This window comes from Apodemus sylvaticus, chromosome 5 (genome assembly GCF_947179515.1).
Source record: "Apodemus sylvaticus chromosome 5, mApoSyl1.1, whole genome shotgun sequence".
Lineage (NCBI taxonomy): Eukaryota > Metazoa > Chordata > Mammalia > Rodentia > Muridae > Apodemus > Apodemus sylvaticus.
Window position 1 is genome coordinate 93,008,513 of NC_067476.1, and position 15,349 is coordinate 93,023,861.

A 15,349-nucleotide genomic window follows, 5' to 3' on the forward strand; every position below is an offset into this window, starting at 1 on the left:
GTGATCCTTTTCTGTCCAGGCAGGCAGCTAATATCACACATAAAAGTTTTAAAAATTGAAAAATATATTTGTATATTTTAATATATAAATTATATTATATATATAAGCTATATAATATATAATTACATAAAATAATATAGTTTAATATATTAAATTCATTTAATTTTATATATTCTATATAATATACACATTATATAAATATATACATTTGTTTATATATATATTGTATATATGTGTTTATTATATAGAAAATATTAAACATATACAGTATAAAGAATTAAATATATATTCCTTATGTTTGTTATTAATTTATAATTCTGTTACTTAGATACTTGCAATAAACATAGAGATTTGAGTTTCTGAAAAGGACATATTTATTATAAAGCCTAAATAGGTGTCTATGATAAAAGAATAAATTTTACAACCAATGCTCAGATTGTAATTTCAATAGCTGGATTATTCCAATCCCATGAATTATCTTTCTCATAATACCATTTGATTTCATTTCTTCATTATATTTTACTTAAGGTACACAAGGAGCACTGGAAATTGTTGAGGACCCTGTTAGAGAGTTTTGAAAGTGTGAGAAGATGATCAGTTGTTTCCCTAATTTGAAACTTTTCTATTTATGGTTAGGTAAACTTTGTCTAAAATTACCAGAATATTTGATAATGTATACCATTTAATTATGGTGGATTAAAGGTATTTTATAACTTACATATTTTCTAATTTACCTCTTATCCAATATACATTCTCTTGCTTGACTTTCCCAGAATATCTTAGTTCTAATCTGCTTGATATCCATATTATAGGATGGGATTAAACAATGTCTCCATTTCACAACTTAGAAAGCTAAAGCACAGAAAGCTTGGACCCAAGGGTTGGTATACGAAAGTGTAGCTTTTGATTGATAACATCCTCCATCTTTATAATTATTATCCATATGAAACTCTCCATGGATGGTCCCAATAAAGACTTCAGAGATCTAACATTAGGAAAGTGAAGGAATGAATGTGTTTTGTTTCTGAACTTTTTATTTGTCTATAACCACACCTTATTTCTGTAATTCTGTTGTGAGAGTGTTCCATTTAGGCCACTGACATTACTCAGAGACTGCTGCTATGCCTGTTGCGTGTGTTCACTACACATACCAGTCAGTCTTCCAGTTATTCACCCAGTCATCATTGATATGTCAGTCACTAAGCAAATACATTTTCAATATCAATTGTTATCAAATTGTAAACTGGATATTAATGGAATTCTATCTAATGTTTTATAATGATAGATAGATAGATATTCTTAAATATCTGTGTATTAGTTAAACTTTCACATTGAGTAATGTAAGAAAAGCAATTATATAATTGAAGCATGAGGACTTTTAAACCTCTAAATAAGTTCCTGTAAATGAAAAAGATTACCATAGTCAGTGCACAAATTAGCAAAGCATGGATTCCTAACAGATCATTGCTCATATTTTTCTCACTGTGCTAAATGGCATCCTGGAGAGCAAAGTAGTGGTATGCACTCTGAAGGTGTGTGTGTTTGTCCATATACTCTGACTTACATCCATTCCTCACTTCTGTAACTAATCCTAAAGTATTTTTGAGCACAAAATATAAACCATATTTGGTACACATTCTTGATCACAGGGCTACAAATGCCTAAATGATTAACAAAGTCTCTGCATTTTGATTCCAGAACAAGATCCCTAAATAAACCATATCATGTTAAGCAGCAGTCCTAAATATGAAGGAAAGCAACTCCCTGTTGGGACAGAAGGGGGAGCTGGGGTGGATCAGGTTCAATGTGAGGTCCTGAGATGAGAGCAAACTCTTGATGAGCAAAAGCACACAATGTGACTAGCTTTAACGCTGTGACTAAAAGGATGCATTAGGAACTGGCCTATAGAGGATAGACCCAGATTTCACAGGGCTTCTGAAGCCCAGAGTAAGTTATATTTTAAATGGAATGGGAAACCCTGGAGAGAATGGAGCAGAGAAATAATGAGGCTCATTTTTCCTTTATTATGGCAATGTGGAAAACAGACTATAAAAATGCAAGATTTTGCAAAAATCACAGTCCAATTAGACATTTATTGCACCAGTCTGGTCAGGAAATCATGGACCAAACTATGTAAAGGAGTGAATGGGGTAATCAGCGGTCAGACTCTGAAAACGTTTTGAAAATCCAATCTAGAATACCGCTTAATTGAAGAAGTTTTACAAACAACCTAAAATGCAGTGTAACCCATGGCCTAAGGCTCTGGCTTCCATGCTTTCTCTGCCATGTTGGAGTAAGTCTGGAAATATGAGCATACATGTGCAACTGTATGCACCAATGTTTGAACATGGTGACTAACTGAGTAGCAGACAAACTGACAAATAAGGGAAAGATTTGACAAAATAGGAAATGTCCGAATCTCGCGAGAGAGGAAAGGAAAGCTACTTAAAGAGCAGCAAAGAATAAAGAGTACAAAAGGAAAAGGCAGTTTCATGAGGGGAGTTGTAGAGATACAGGTTACAGAGAGAGAATAAAATAAACACAGCGCAAGACAGAACAAGACAGAGAATGAGAAAGAGCCAGAAGATTAGAGCAGATTGCCAGAGTTAGTATGAGGCCAAGAAGATCAACTCAGGAGAAGTTGAGAGAGAGAGAGAGAGAGAGAGAGAGAGAGAGAGAGAGAGAGAGAGAGAGAGAAGAGAGAGAAGCCAGATGGACTGAGGAGTTTTGAGATGAAACAGCAGAGTTGACCAGGCAGTCAGAGTTCAGAAAGAGCTAGAAAGGGGAATTTATTCAGTAGCAGGTCTCAGAGGCTGAAAACATTTTAGGCCTAGATAATATTATAGAGAGGCTAGAAGCTTCCAGGACTAGGCCTAAGTTAGCAGACTGAGGCAATAAACTTCCAGATGAAAACTGAACCAGGAGAATAAAAGTTACTTTCATAAAAATTTCATTGTGTTGGGGTTTGCCTTTTAAATATGATTTATTTCTATCCCCTCTGTGTGTGTGTTCAATTTTACAGAAACTTCATGATTTCTTTAACAAGAATCGATAGTGAAAAACTGACAAATTGTAAAATATCAAGCCTAAGGTTTTAAAAGTTGATTGATGCTAATAAACATCAGATGGGTTGAGACCCACAGAAACGAAACATGGATTCTTCACATTATACAGCGTTTAGAAAAATTGCTTTTCTTTGAAATAATAAGTTTAAAAAAAATAAGATCGGTGTACTTAAGTGAAAGCATTTTGTGTCTAAAGAAACTGTTAAACTATTAACTGGTATTAGTTTAGTGAAAGATTAATGGAAACTTTACAACCTGTGTGGATGTGTAGAACAAAGAACCAAGCATTTCCATGTTGTTTTGTTCTCAGAAAATGAGTGCCTGCAGAGCTTGCTGCAAAATGAGGTATGATAGCTAGGAACTTTCTCTTGTTCTGATGAAATGGTTTTTTTGATGTTTTATGTGAAATGAACCAGACAACGTTTTAATTAGAAAATTAATATGCTCGCCTTTTTTCTATGCCACACAGATTGAAAGGCAATATAAAAAGATGATTAAATTGTAATTTTCAGAGTGTTGTTACAAATGGCACAGTTCAAGCTTTTGGGAATGCTGAAAAGTCTTGATAATGTCATAGGAAAGGAAACAAGATAAAAAATTTAGATTAGGCATTCTTAATCTTGAACACTCTTATGTTTATCCAAGAACTAACAAAAAGTAAGGCTATTCATGTCACCCTACATTACCCTGATCAGAGAATTTCAAAACCCTACACCAGGAGTCTTCAATTTGTTCATATTTAAACTTACAGGCAATTCAAACACAAGAACAGTGTTTTCATAAAGAAAACTCATGATCAATTTCTGTTAGTAAAAAATAGATTCATTTTGAACTTTATAGGAACATAGACAGAAAATTATATTCACTATTCTCTGGATGACTAGGACAGAACTTTCAACGTTTACTCTCATGAAAAATATTGGGTGACAAAATTTGGTATATTTCATTATATCAGTGTAAATGCACCTACTTGTATAGAGTGGAAAGAAATTAATAAGAAAAGAAAAATTCCCTGACACTTTGCTATAGAATTACTCATTACAGTTTCCTTATATTATTTGAATTTTAAATTGTATATTCAATCAATTAGTAATTATAAACCTCAGATTTTTATACTCACTGCTCAAATTTTAAAGAACAAACATGAACATTTTTATGAAAAAATATGCTAGGTTTGAAGACCATACTTTATTCCTGGTGAAAGGAAAAAGAGGAGAAAATGCTGGATATTAACTCACCCAAGCAAAACTCACTGAGGTCAGCAAAGGAACACTTCAGGGTAGAGTCATTTTCAGTCTCCTCAGAAGTAACTGGGGAAAGAATAGAGACACTTTGTAATTTGGAAAAATAAACACATACTAGAAAGTGATTGTGATGTCTAAATGATACTCAAGAAGAAATGGTTTAAGTTACGGTATTAAAGTTCAAAATATTTAAGCAATAGTTAAAATTTACTTTCAACAAAACACTACCTTTGTTACATTTACCTTGTTCATTATCTTGAACCATTAACATTTTGTCACACATCAATTCAAGCTGAATAAGATAAATGGTATTCATGTATTATCAAAAAGAAAATTCCACTATTCTTAAGGTATACAGAAGAAGAAATTAAAGAGACTCAAAATGAAATATATGTTTATAAGAAAAATATCAAGAGGCAAAAGTGAAAATATAAATATCTGTTGAACAACAGAGTGTGGCTTGATTTTATGAACTGCAGTAGTCTAAAGGCAACCCCAGGTCATAAATATTCATCTAAGACAATCGTGATGTCTTACACAGGTAAATGTGCGAGCCAGAGTGCCTTGGTTGGGTCCTCATTTTCTCCAGTGTGGCATCTCCTTCCTATATCCTTAAATCTCAGACTTGTTCTGTTGTCAGTACTATCTCATCCTCAGGAATCAACACTTCAATTAAAATAGTTGGTGTTTCTTATTTTTAAATATATTAGTTCCATAACAGCTGGATTCATTGCAAAATTTTCTTACATTACTAAGATGTATTTTTGTCCTGTCCCTCCCATTTCCCACACTTCCCCCAACCTGCTTCTTACTGACCTCACTACTGGCCTCTTACCTTATTACATTGATTTTGTTTACTGACTCCCCTACCCTCAAGGTTCAAACCATGTTTGCTTCTCTGGTTCGGAACTTATTTCACTTAACATGATTGTCTTTAATTTTATTCTTTTTTCTTTTTCTGATGTAACAAAATTTCTTTTCATTATCTTCCTGGACACTATTCCATTGTGAATATAAGTCACATTTGTCTATGCATTGATAGTCATAAGACAGTTCTGTAAAAGCTACTATGAAAATGGCATTGATAAGATGGGTATGTAGGGCAAAACCAGAACAGGGAAGTGGGAAGGCGTGGGTGGGAGAACAGGGGAAGGGAAGGGGGCTTATGGGACTTTCGGGGAGTGGGGGGCTAGAAAAGGGGAAATCATTTGAAATGTAAATAAAAATATATTGAATAAAAAAAGATGGGTATGTAGGAATCTTTTCTGTAAGCAGACTTTGATTGCTTTGGTGGCATACAGATGTAGTTCATAAAGAATTTACAAACCAATCTGTAGCGTGTATCCGCCTTTAAAATTCCTTAGTGTGTTTTTTTCCTTTCCTTTCTTTTCTTTTTTTTTTTTGAGACAGGGTTTCTCTATGAGGCCCTGGCTGTCCTAGAACTCACTCTCTCACTCTGTAGACCAGGTTGTCCTTGAACTGAGAAATCTGCCTGCCTCTGCCTCCCAAGTGCTGGGATTAAAGGCATATGCCACCACTGCCTGGCACCTTAGTGTGTTTTACTTGTTTGTAAACACAAGTTTTGTGTTGTGTTTCTTTTGTTTGTCTAATAGCCATTCCAAATGGAATGAGATGGAAGCAAAATATAGTAGATTTTGATGTTATTATTTATGCTTTGTTTTTGTTGTTGTTTTATTTAGTTTAGATAGATTAATACTTATGGCCCACATTAGTTTTGAAGGAGTCATATATTGGCTATGCTGGCCTCAAAATAATGATTTTGTAGTCTCCATGTCCACAGTGTTACATTTCAGATATATTTTACTAAGCCTGGATTCTGGTGGACATTCAAACTGTTTCTCTGATGACTTCATTTATCAGATATTTTATACGTATTTGCAGTCCATTTACTCCCTATTTATAAAGTGTCTACCTAGCTTCTTTGATCCTTCTGATGATTTATTTCTTAAGTGTTTTTTTTTTAGTTCATTATTCTGAAAATTAGCTCACCAGCAAATGGATAACTGACAAATACTTTTTTCTCATTCTCTTCCTGAATTTCATCGAATTCCATTTGCCATTTTATATTCTGAGCCACTGAAATCCTATTCAAGAACTCTATAGACTATTTTAAGTGCTATTCTTATTTATCCCTATTAGATTAAAAGTTTCAGGTTTATGCCAAGGTCTTTATACATTTTGATTAGCTTTTTTGTAGATGCTGAGACAGGCATGCAGTTTAGCCTGCAAGTGGATACATTTTTTCCAAGTGTTTGCTAAAGATTACACTAATGTCCCCAACATATATTTTAGCCTTATTATTAATAATAAGATGTCTAAAGATACAGAGACTAATTAGTCTATGCTTTTAATATTGTGCCAGTGTCATGTTGATTTTTAGGAAGACACTGTAATGTGACTTTGTTTACCTGCTTCCTTGTTTGAGAAAGACAGTGTCTATAGTCAAGAGTTTTCATGATGAAAGGGAGGTGAATTTTCCAGTGATCTTTTTCTGTGCTTCTATTGAGAATATTTTGATATTTAGATCTTTCTGTTTCTTTACTTGATCGATGGACTGTGTTTATTGATTTGCACATGTGGAATCATCCACCCATGAATTTCTAGAATGAAATAAACTCTCAATAATTTAATAGATTTTCAAATAATGCTTTTATTTATTTTTTGAGAATTTGATACCAGGTGATGTTATTACAAAATCCATGTTGTTTTAACACACACATACCTGTATATGCGTGAGCACGCATGCATATGTGCACACACACATACACAGAGTCCCCTTTATGTAGGCCAAATACTGATATGAGACCTGCCCTAAAGTATGGTTGGTACACCCAATGTTAAGTCATGGAATAAAGCTGATTTTCTATCTACTGGTAAGTATTCATTGTGAATAGCATATTGGCTGGGGGTGAGACTTCAGATTACTTTTCCTCCTCTGTGCAAAGATTTTGTCTGGATTGAGTTTCTGCATGTCTTGTCTATGCTGCTCATCCTTTTCATCCTTAGCATGTGTTTATATAACACTGGTGTGAATTTCCTAATGAAAGAAAGCCCGAGATCTTATTTTGTATTCCAATGAGTGAGTCCACACCATTATTTAGGAATTAAGCTTATTTATTGATCAGACTTTAATGTAAAGGTATCTACCAATTACTGTTATCTTGAGGATTGATTTTTATTGCTTGCTTAAGATAATATGTATAATTTTCCTTCTCTTTTATTTATGTTGGAGAGTTCATAATTTACAAAATGCTTGGTATTTTTCCTTATTTCTGTTCAATTATCTATTTTTCAAACTAGGTTTAATTTATCCTGAGGTTTTATGCTTGTGTATATATTTCTTCATTTTTATGTAGGATTCATTTTAGTGTCTCTAATGAGATACTTTTTATATGAAAATAGAATTGTTTATTGCTGACACATTCTTGAATATGGTCTGCAAATTATTACCAGAGGTATCCTAACAATAGGGTTATAAAATATGGTCCCTACGATCTAGTGTTTCACAAGTTGGGCTTGTTTTGCCCCTAACACCCAATATAAAGTTCAGATCCTCCTGGGATGGACAACCTCTAAAGCAAGACAGTATAAATACAGCTAGTCAACAAGCTGCCTTTCCCATGACTCAAATACTGTATTGTTCTCCTTTTGCCAGACTTACTTATAAAGAGCTCCATAAATCCTAGCCAGATATAGCAAAGCAGGAAGAAAGCAACTATCAAAATTATTTACTCTTTTCCTAACACTCTTAATGATATTCTGCTGTACTTGCAGACAGAGTAGCATAACTGTGACCAGAGCAGCTTTACCCAGTAACTGATGGAAACCAAGGCAGAGACTCATAGACAGACAATAAGTAGAGTTTGGGGAGTCTTGTGGAATATGGGGAGGAAGGATTGAAGGATCCAGAGGGGCCAAGGACTTCACAAGAAAACCTACAGAATCAACAACTCTGGGCCTACAGGGGCGCAAAGATATTGAACTGTCAGCCAGAGAGCATGCGTGGGACACTATTGGCTCTCTGCACAGACTTCATATGGGATCCCTGAAGTGGTAGCAAGGACTGCCTCAGACTACCTTGCCTGCCCTTTCCCCTTCCTGAGCTGCCTTGTCTAGCCTCAATAGATGAGGATGAACCTAGTCTTACTGCAGCTTGACATGCCGAGGCTGGTTGGTATCTAAGGAAGACCTCCTCTTCATTTTTGAGGAGAAAGGAGAGATAAATGGGGAGGGGGTGAGGTGAGAGATGGGGTGAGGAAGGATGTGGAGGAGAGAAGCTGCTATCAGAATGTAAAGTAAAAATGTCTTAGTCAATTCAATAAATTATTCACTTTTTGTAAATGCAACAAAAAGTAACCGTCACTTACCATGTTCAGGTTTATCAGCAGAAAGAAATGTTACAGATGTCGGGGCCTGAGACTCGCTCTCAGTTGACTGAAACAGTGAAGTAGATTGGCTCAAGCTTTTTGAATGAGCATAGGTGTGGGCCAGGCAAGGCAGGGATCTCCGCGATGGCTTTAAGGAAGCTTCAGTTGTTATCTCACTTTTGCTTATATTCATCCCTATAAATCCAAAATAGTGAGTATTAGCATTGTATCAGAGAACAATAAAGAAGAGTCATATAAATATTGCATCTAGTTGAACTTTCATCTTTTTAAGAGTTCTGAAAAAAAAAAAAAGAACATGGAGAGGGACTTCCGGGCGGCCTGCGGGCAGAAGTCGGTGTGCTCTGGTGAGTCCAGTGGGCCCCAGCGGGAGCCTTCGGGTGCCTGCTTTGGGATCTGAACAGCCAGGGCCACAGCGCTCAGTCTCCAGGAAGTGCGGGAGACCCAGTGTACACCCAGAGGCAGTCTGGCTTGCTCCTGCTGCCCAGAGCTTGGGTTCCCCATCCTGAGGACTCTGGCGGGAGCCCTCAGCTCAACACTCTCCGCTTCCGGATCCAGATCAGCCTGGGCAGCAACACCACATCTCCAGGTCCTGCAAGAGGCTAGAGGGGCTTTCCAGCGGCCAACGGGGAGAAGTCGGTGTGCTCTGGTGAATCCAGTGGGCCCCAGCAGGAGCCTTCGGGTGCCTGCTTCAGGATCTGAACAGCCTGGGCAGCAGCACCCTGTCTACAGGCAGTGCAGGAGGTAAGCTGTGCACCAGAAGCCAACTGGGAAGGGGCAGCTTGCACTGGTGAGTCCAGCACTGACAAGACCAACTAACACCAGTGAGAACTAGATGGCAAAAGGCAAACGCAGGAACGTCAATAACAGAAATCAAGGCAATATGGCAACATCTGAACCCAATTCTCCTCTACCAGCATGTCCTGGATACTCCATCACACCAGTAAAACAAGATTTGGATTTAAAATCACTGGTCATGATGCTGGTACAGGAACACATGAAGGACATACTTAAAGAAATTCAGGAGAAAATGGATCAAAAGTTAGAAGCCCTTGCAAGGGAAACACAAAAATCATTGAAAGAAATCCAGGAGAATACAAAAGCCAACAATGAGGAAACGCAAAAAACACTTAAAGAAATACAGGAGAACTTTGGGCAACATGCTGAGGTCATGAAAGAGGAAACACAAAAATCTCTTAAAGAATTACAGGAAAGCACAAACAAGCAAGTGAAGGAGCTAAGCAAAACCATCCAGGATCTAAAATCAGAAGTAGAAACAACTAAGAAAACTCAAAGGGAGACAACTTTGGAGATAGAAAGCCTTGGGAAGAAATCAGGGGACAGAGATGCAAATATCAACAACAGAATACAAGAGATAGAAGAAAGAATCTCAGATGCTGAAGATTCCATAGAAACCATGGACTCAACAGTTAAAGAAAATGCAAAATGCAAAAAGCTTGTAACCCAAAATATCCAGGAAATGGAGGACACAATGAGAAGACCAAACCTAAGGATTATAGGCATAGATGAGAGTGAAGATTTACAACTTAAAGGGCCAGCAAATATCTTCAATAAAATTATGGAAGAAAACTTCCCTAACCTAAAGAGAGAGATGCCCATGAATATACAAGAAGCCTACAGAGCTCCAAATAGACTGGACCAGAACAGAAATACTTCCCGTCACATAATAATCAAAACACCAAATGTTCTAAACAAAGAAAGAATACTAAAGGCAGTAAGAGAAAAAGGCCAAGTAACATATAAAGGAAGACCTATCAGAATCACAGCAGACTTTTCACCTGAGACTATGAAGGCTAGAAGGTCCTGCGCAGATCTCATGCAGACTCTAAGAGAACACAAATGCCAACCAAAACTACTATATCCAGCAAAACTCTCAATCACCATAGATGGAGAAACTAAGATATTTCATGACAAAACCAAGTTTACCCAATATCTATCCACAAACCCAGCCCTACAAAGGATAATAGGAGGAAAACACCAATACAAGGAGGGAAACTTCACCCTGGAAAAAGCAAGATAGTAACCTTTCATCAAACCCAAAAGAAGTTAAGCAATCAAATTTAAAAAATAACGTCAAAAATGATAGGAAGTAACAATCACTATTCCTTAATATCTCTTAACATCAATGGACTTAATGCCCCAATAAAAAGACACAGACTAACTGACTGGATATGTAAACAGGACCCTGCATTTTGCTGCTTACAGGAAACACACCTCAGGGTCAAAGACAAACACTACCTTCGAGTAAAAGGCTGGAAGACAATTTTACAAGCAAATGGTCTCAGGAAACAAGCTGGAGTAGCCATTTTAATATCAGATAAAATTGACTTTCAACCCAAAGTCATCAAAAGAGACTCTGAGGGACACTTCTTGCTGGTCAAAGGAAAAATACAACAAGAAGAACTCTCAATCCTGAACATCTATGCTCCAAATGCAAGGGCACCCTCTTTCGCATTAAAACTCAAAGCACACATTGCACCTAACACAATAATTGTGGGTGACTTCAACACTGCACTTTACTCAATGGACCGATCAGGAAAACAGAAACTAAATAGGGACACAATGAAACTAATTGAAGCTTTGGACCAATTAGATTTAACAGATATATATAGAACATTCTATCCTAAAACAAAAGAATATACCTTTTTCTCAGCACCTCATGGTACCTTCTCCAAAATCGACCATATAATTGGTCACAATACAGACCTCAACAAATATAAGAAGATCGAACTAATCCCATGCCTCCTATCAGAACACTATGGAGTAAAAGTGGTCTTCAATCGCAACAAAAACAACAGAAAACCCACATACATGTGGAAACTGAACAATATTCTACTCAATGATACCTTGGTCAAGGAAGAAATAAAGAAAGAAATTAAAGACTTTTTAGAACACAATGAAAATGAAAACACAACATACCCAAATCTATGGGACACAATGAAAGCAGTGCTAAGAGGAAAACTCATAGCCCTGAGTGCCTCCAAAAAGAAAATGGAGAGAGCATACATTACCAGCTTAATGGCACACCTGAAAGCCCTTGAACAAAAAGAAGCTATTTCACCCAGGAGGAGTAGAAGGCAGGAAATCATCAAACTCAGGGCCAAAATCAATCAAGTAGAAACAAAGAGAACCATACAAAAAATCAACAAAACCAGGAGCTGGTTCTTTGAGAAAATCAACAAGATAGATAAACCCTTAGCCAGACTGACCAAAGGGCACAGAGAAAGTATCCAAATTAACAAACTTAGAAATGAAAAGGGAGATATAACAACGGAAACTGAGCAAATCCAAAAAATCATCAGATCCTACTACAAGAGACTGTACTCAACACAACTGGAGAATCTGGAGGAAATGGACAATTTCCTTGACAGATACCAAATACCAAAATTAAATCAGGACCAAGTAGACCATCTAAACAGTCCCATAATGCCTAAAGAAATAGAAGGAGTCATGGGAAGTCTTCCAACCAAAAAAAACACAGGACCAGATGGTTTCAGTGCAGAATTCTATCAGACCTTCAAAGAAGAGTTAACACCAATACTCTTCAAACTATTCCACAAAATAGAAACAGAAGGAACACTACCCAATTCCTTCTACGAAGCCACAATTACGCTGATACCAAAGCCACAAAAGATCCAACAAAGAAAGAGAACTTCAGACCAATTTCCCTTATGAACATCGATGCAAACATACTCAATAAAATTCTTGCCAACCGAATCCAAGAACACATCAAAACGATCATCCACCATGATCAAGTAGGCTTTATCCCGGGAATACAGGGTTGATTCAATATACGGAAATCCATCAATGCAATCCACTACATAAACAAACTCAAAGAAAAAAACCACATGGTCATTTCATTGGATGCTGAAAAAGCATTTGACAAAATTCAGCATCCCTTCATGCTTAAAGTCTTGGAGAGAACAGGAATTCAAGGCCCATACCTAAACATAGTAAAAGCAATATACAGCAAACTGGTAGCCAGCATCAAACTAAATGGAGAGAAACTTGAAGCAATCCCACTGAAATCAGGGACCAGACAAGGCTGCCCCCTTTCTCCTTATCTTTTCACTATTGTACTTGAGGTACTAGCTCGGCAAGTCGACAACATAAGGAGGTCAAAGGGATACAAATTGGAAAGGAAGAAGTCAAACTATCATTATTTGCAGACGACATGATAGTCTACCTAAGTGACCCAAAAAACTCCACTAGAGAGATCCTACAGCTGATAAACAACTTCAGCAAAGTGGCAGGTTATAAAATCAACTCAAGCAAATCAGTGGCCTTCCTATACTCAAAGGATAAGCAGGCTGAGAAAGAAATTAGGGAAATGACCCCTTCACAATAGCCACAAACAGTATAAAGTATCTTGGGGTGACTCTTACCAAACATGTGAAAGATCTGTATGACAAGAACTTCAAGACTCTGAAGAAGGAAATGGAAGAAGACCTCAATACTGGGAAAACCTCCCATGCTCATGGATCAGTAAAATCAATATAGTTAAAATGGCCATTTTGCCAAAAGCAATATACAGATTCAATGCAATACCGATCAAAATCACAACTCAATTCTTCACAGAGTTAGAAAGAGCAATTATCAAATTCATTTGGAACAACAAAAAACCCAGGATAGCTAAAACTATTCTCAGTAACAAAAGAAAGTCTCGGGGAATCAATATCCCTGACCTCAGGCAATACTACAGAGCAGTAGTGTTAAAAACTGCATGGTATTGGTACAGTGACAGGCAGGAGGATCAATGGAACAGGATTGAAGATCCAGAAATGAACCCACACACCTATGGCCACTTGATCCTCGACAAAGAGGCTGAAAACATCCAATGGGAAAAAGATAGCCTTTTCAACAAATGGTGCTGGTTCAACTGGAGGTCAGCATGCAGAAGAATGCGAATTGATCCATCCTTGTCTCCTTGTACTAAGCTCAAATCCAAATGGATCAAGGACCTCCACATAAAGCCAGACACTCTGAAGCTAATAGAAAAGAAACTGGGGAAGACCCTTGAGGACATCAGTACAGGGAGAAAGTTTCTGAACAGGACACCAATAGCATATGCTCTAAGAGCAAGAATTGACAAATGGGACCTCATAAAATTACAAAGTTTCTGTAAGGCAAAGGACACCATCAAGAGGACAAATCGGCAACCAACAAATTGGGAAAAGATCTTCACCAATCCTACATCAGATAGAGCACTAATATCCAATATATATAAAGAACTCAAGAAATTAGACTCCAGAAAACCGAACAACCCTATTAAAAAATGGGGTACAGAGTTAAACAAAGAATTCTCACCTGAAGAACTTCAGATGGTGGAGAAGCATCTTAAAAAATGCTCAACTTCATTAGTCATTAGGGAAATGCACATCAAAACAACCCTGAGATTTCATCTTACACCAGTCAGAATGGCTAAGATTAAAAATTCAGGAGACAGCAGGTGTTGGAGAGGGTGTGGAGAAAGAGGAACACTCCTCCACTGCTGGTGGGGTTGCAAATTGGTACAACCAGTCTGGAAAGCAGTCTGGCGGTTCCTCCGAAAACTGGGTACCTCACTTCCAGAAGATCCTGCTATACCACTCCTGGGCATATACCCAGAGGATTCCCCACCATGTAATAAGGATACCTGCTCTACTATGTTCATAGCAGCCCTATTTATAATTGCCAGATGCTGGAAAGAACCCAGGTATCCCTCAACAGAAGAGTGGATGCAAAAAATGTGGTATATCTACACAATGGAGTACTATTCAGCCATTAGAAACAATGAATTCATGAAATTCTTAGGCAAATGGATGGAGCTAGAGAACATCATACTAAGTGAGGTAACCCAGACTCAAAAGGTGAATCATGGTATGCACTCACTAATAAGTGGATATTAACCTAGAAAACTGGAATACCCAAAACATAATCCACACATCAAATGAGGTACAAGAAGAAAGGAGGAGTGGCCCCTGGTTCTGGAAAGACTCAGTGAAGCAGTATTCGGCAAAACCAGAACGGGGAAGTGGGAAGGGGTGGGTGGGAGGACAGGGGAAGAGAAGGGGCCTTACGGGACTTTTGGGAAGTGGGGGGCTAGAAAAGGGGAAATCATTTGAAATTTAAATAAATTATATCGAATAAAAAAATTAAAAAAAAGAACATGGACAAATAGCTGTGTAATTAGGTTTGCAAGCAAAAAAAAAAAAAAAAAAAAACAAACAAAAACAAAAACAAATTTACTCCAAATTAGTCTATTGAAAAGATCCTGTATTTGTATTTAATCTAAAAATATATATGATGAATTAAAAGTCATTTAGAAGCTGTAAAAATATAACACAGAATAGTATCAAATGTGACCAGTGAGCAGTCACTTACTTCACAGAGAGCTTTATCTCCTAATAAAGTCAACCTTTAAAAGGACTCTACTTTATAAAATTTGCATGTTCCTGATGGACAAACATTTACATAAACTTTATTTTAAGATGATTTATACAATATATTTTGATCATACCCCACAACTATTCCCAAATCCTCCCCAATTCCTTTGCCACACAAATTTCTTTCTTCTCTCTTCTGTCTCTCTCTCTCTTTCTCTGTCTCTGTCTCTCTCTCTCTCTCTCTCTCT

The 15,349-nt window shown here is 37.0% G+C and overlaps 1 protein-coding gene across 1 annotated transcript in view; it reads right to left on the bottom strand.

Annotated features, from left to right (window-relative positions):
• Ano3 (anoctamin 3) overlaps positions 1-15,349 on the bottom strand; it is a 319,679-nt gene that overhangs the window by 219,649 nt on the left and 84,681 nt on the right. The window contains exons 2-3 of the mRNA XM_052181396.1: positions 8,698-8,892; positions 4,304-4,375 (exon numbers count right to left, since the gene is read on the bottom strand). Of these exons, the coding sequence (XP_052037356.1) occupies positions 4,304-4,375; positions 8,698-8,892 (267 nt within the window). The remainder of the gene's footprint in view (positions 1-4,303; positions 4,376-8,697; positions 8,893-15,349) is intronic.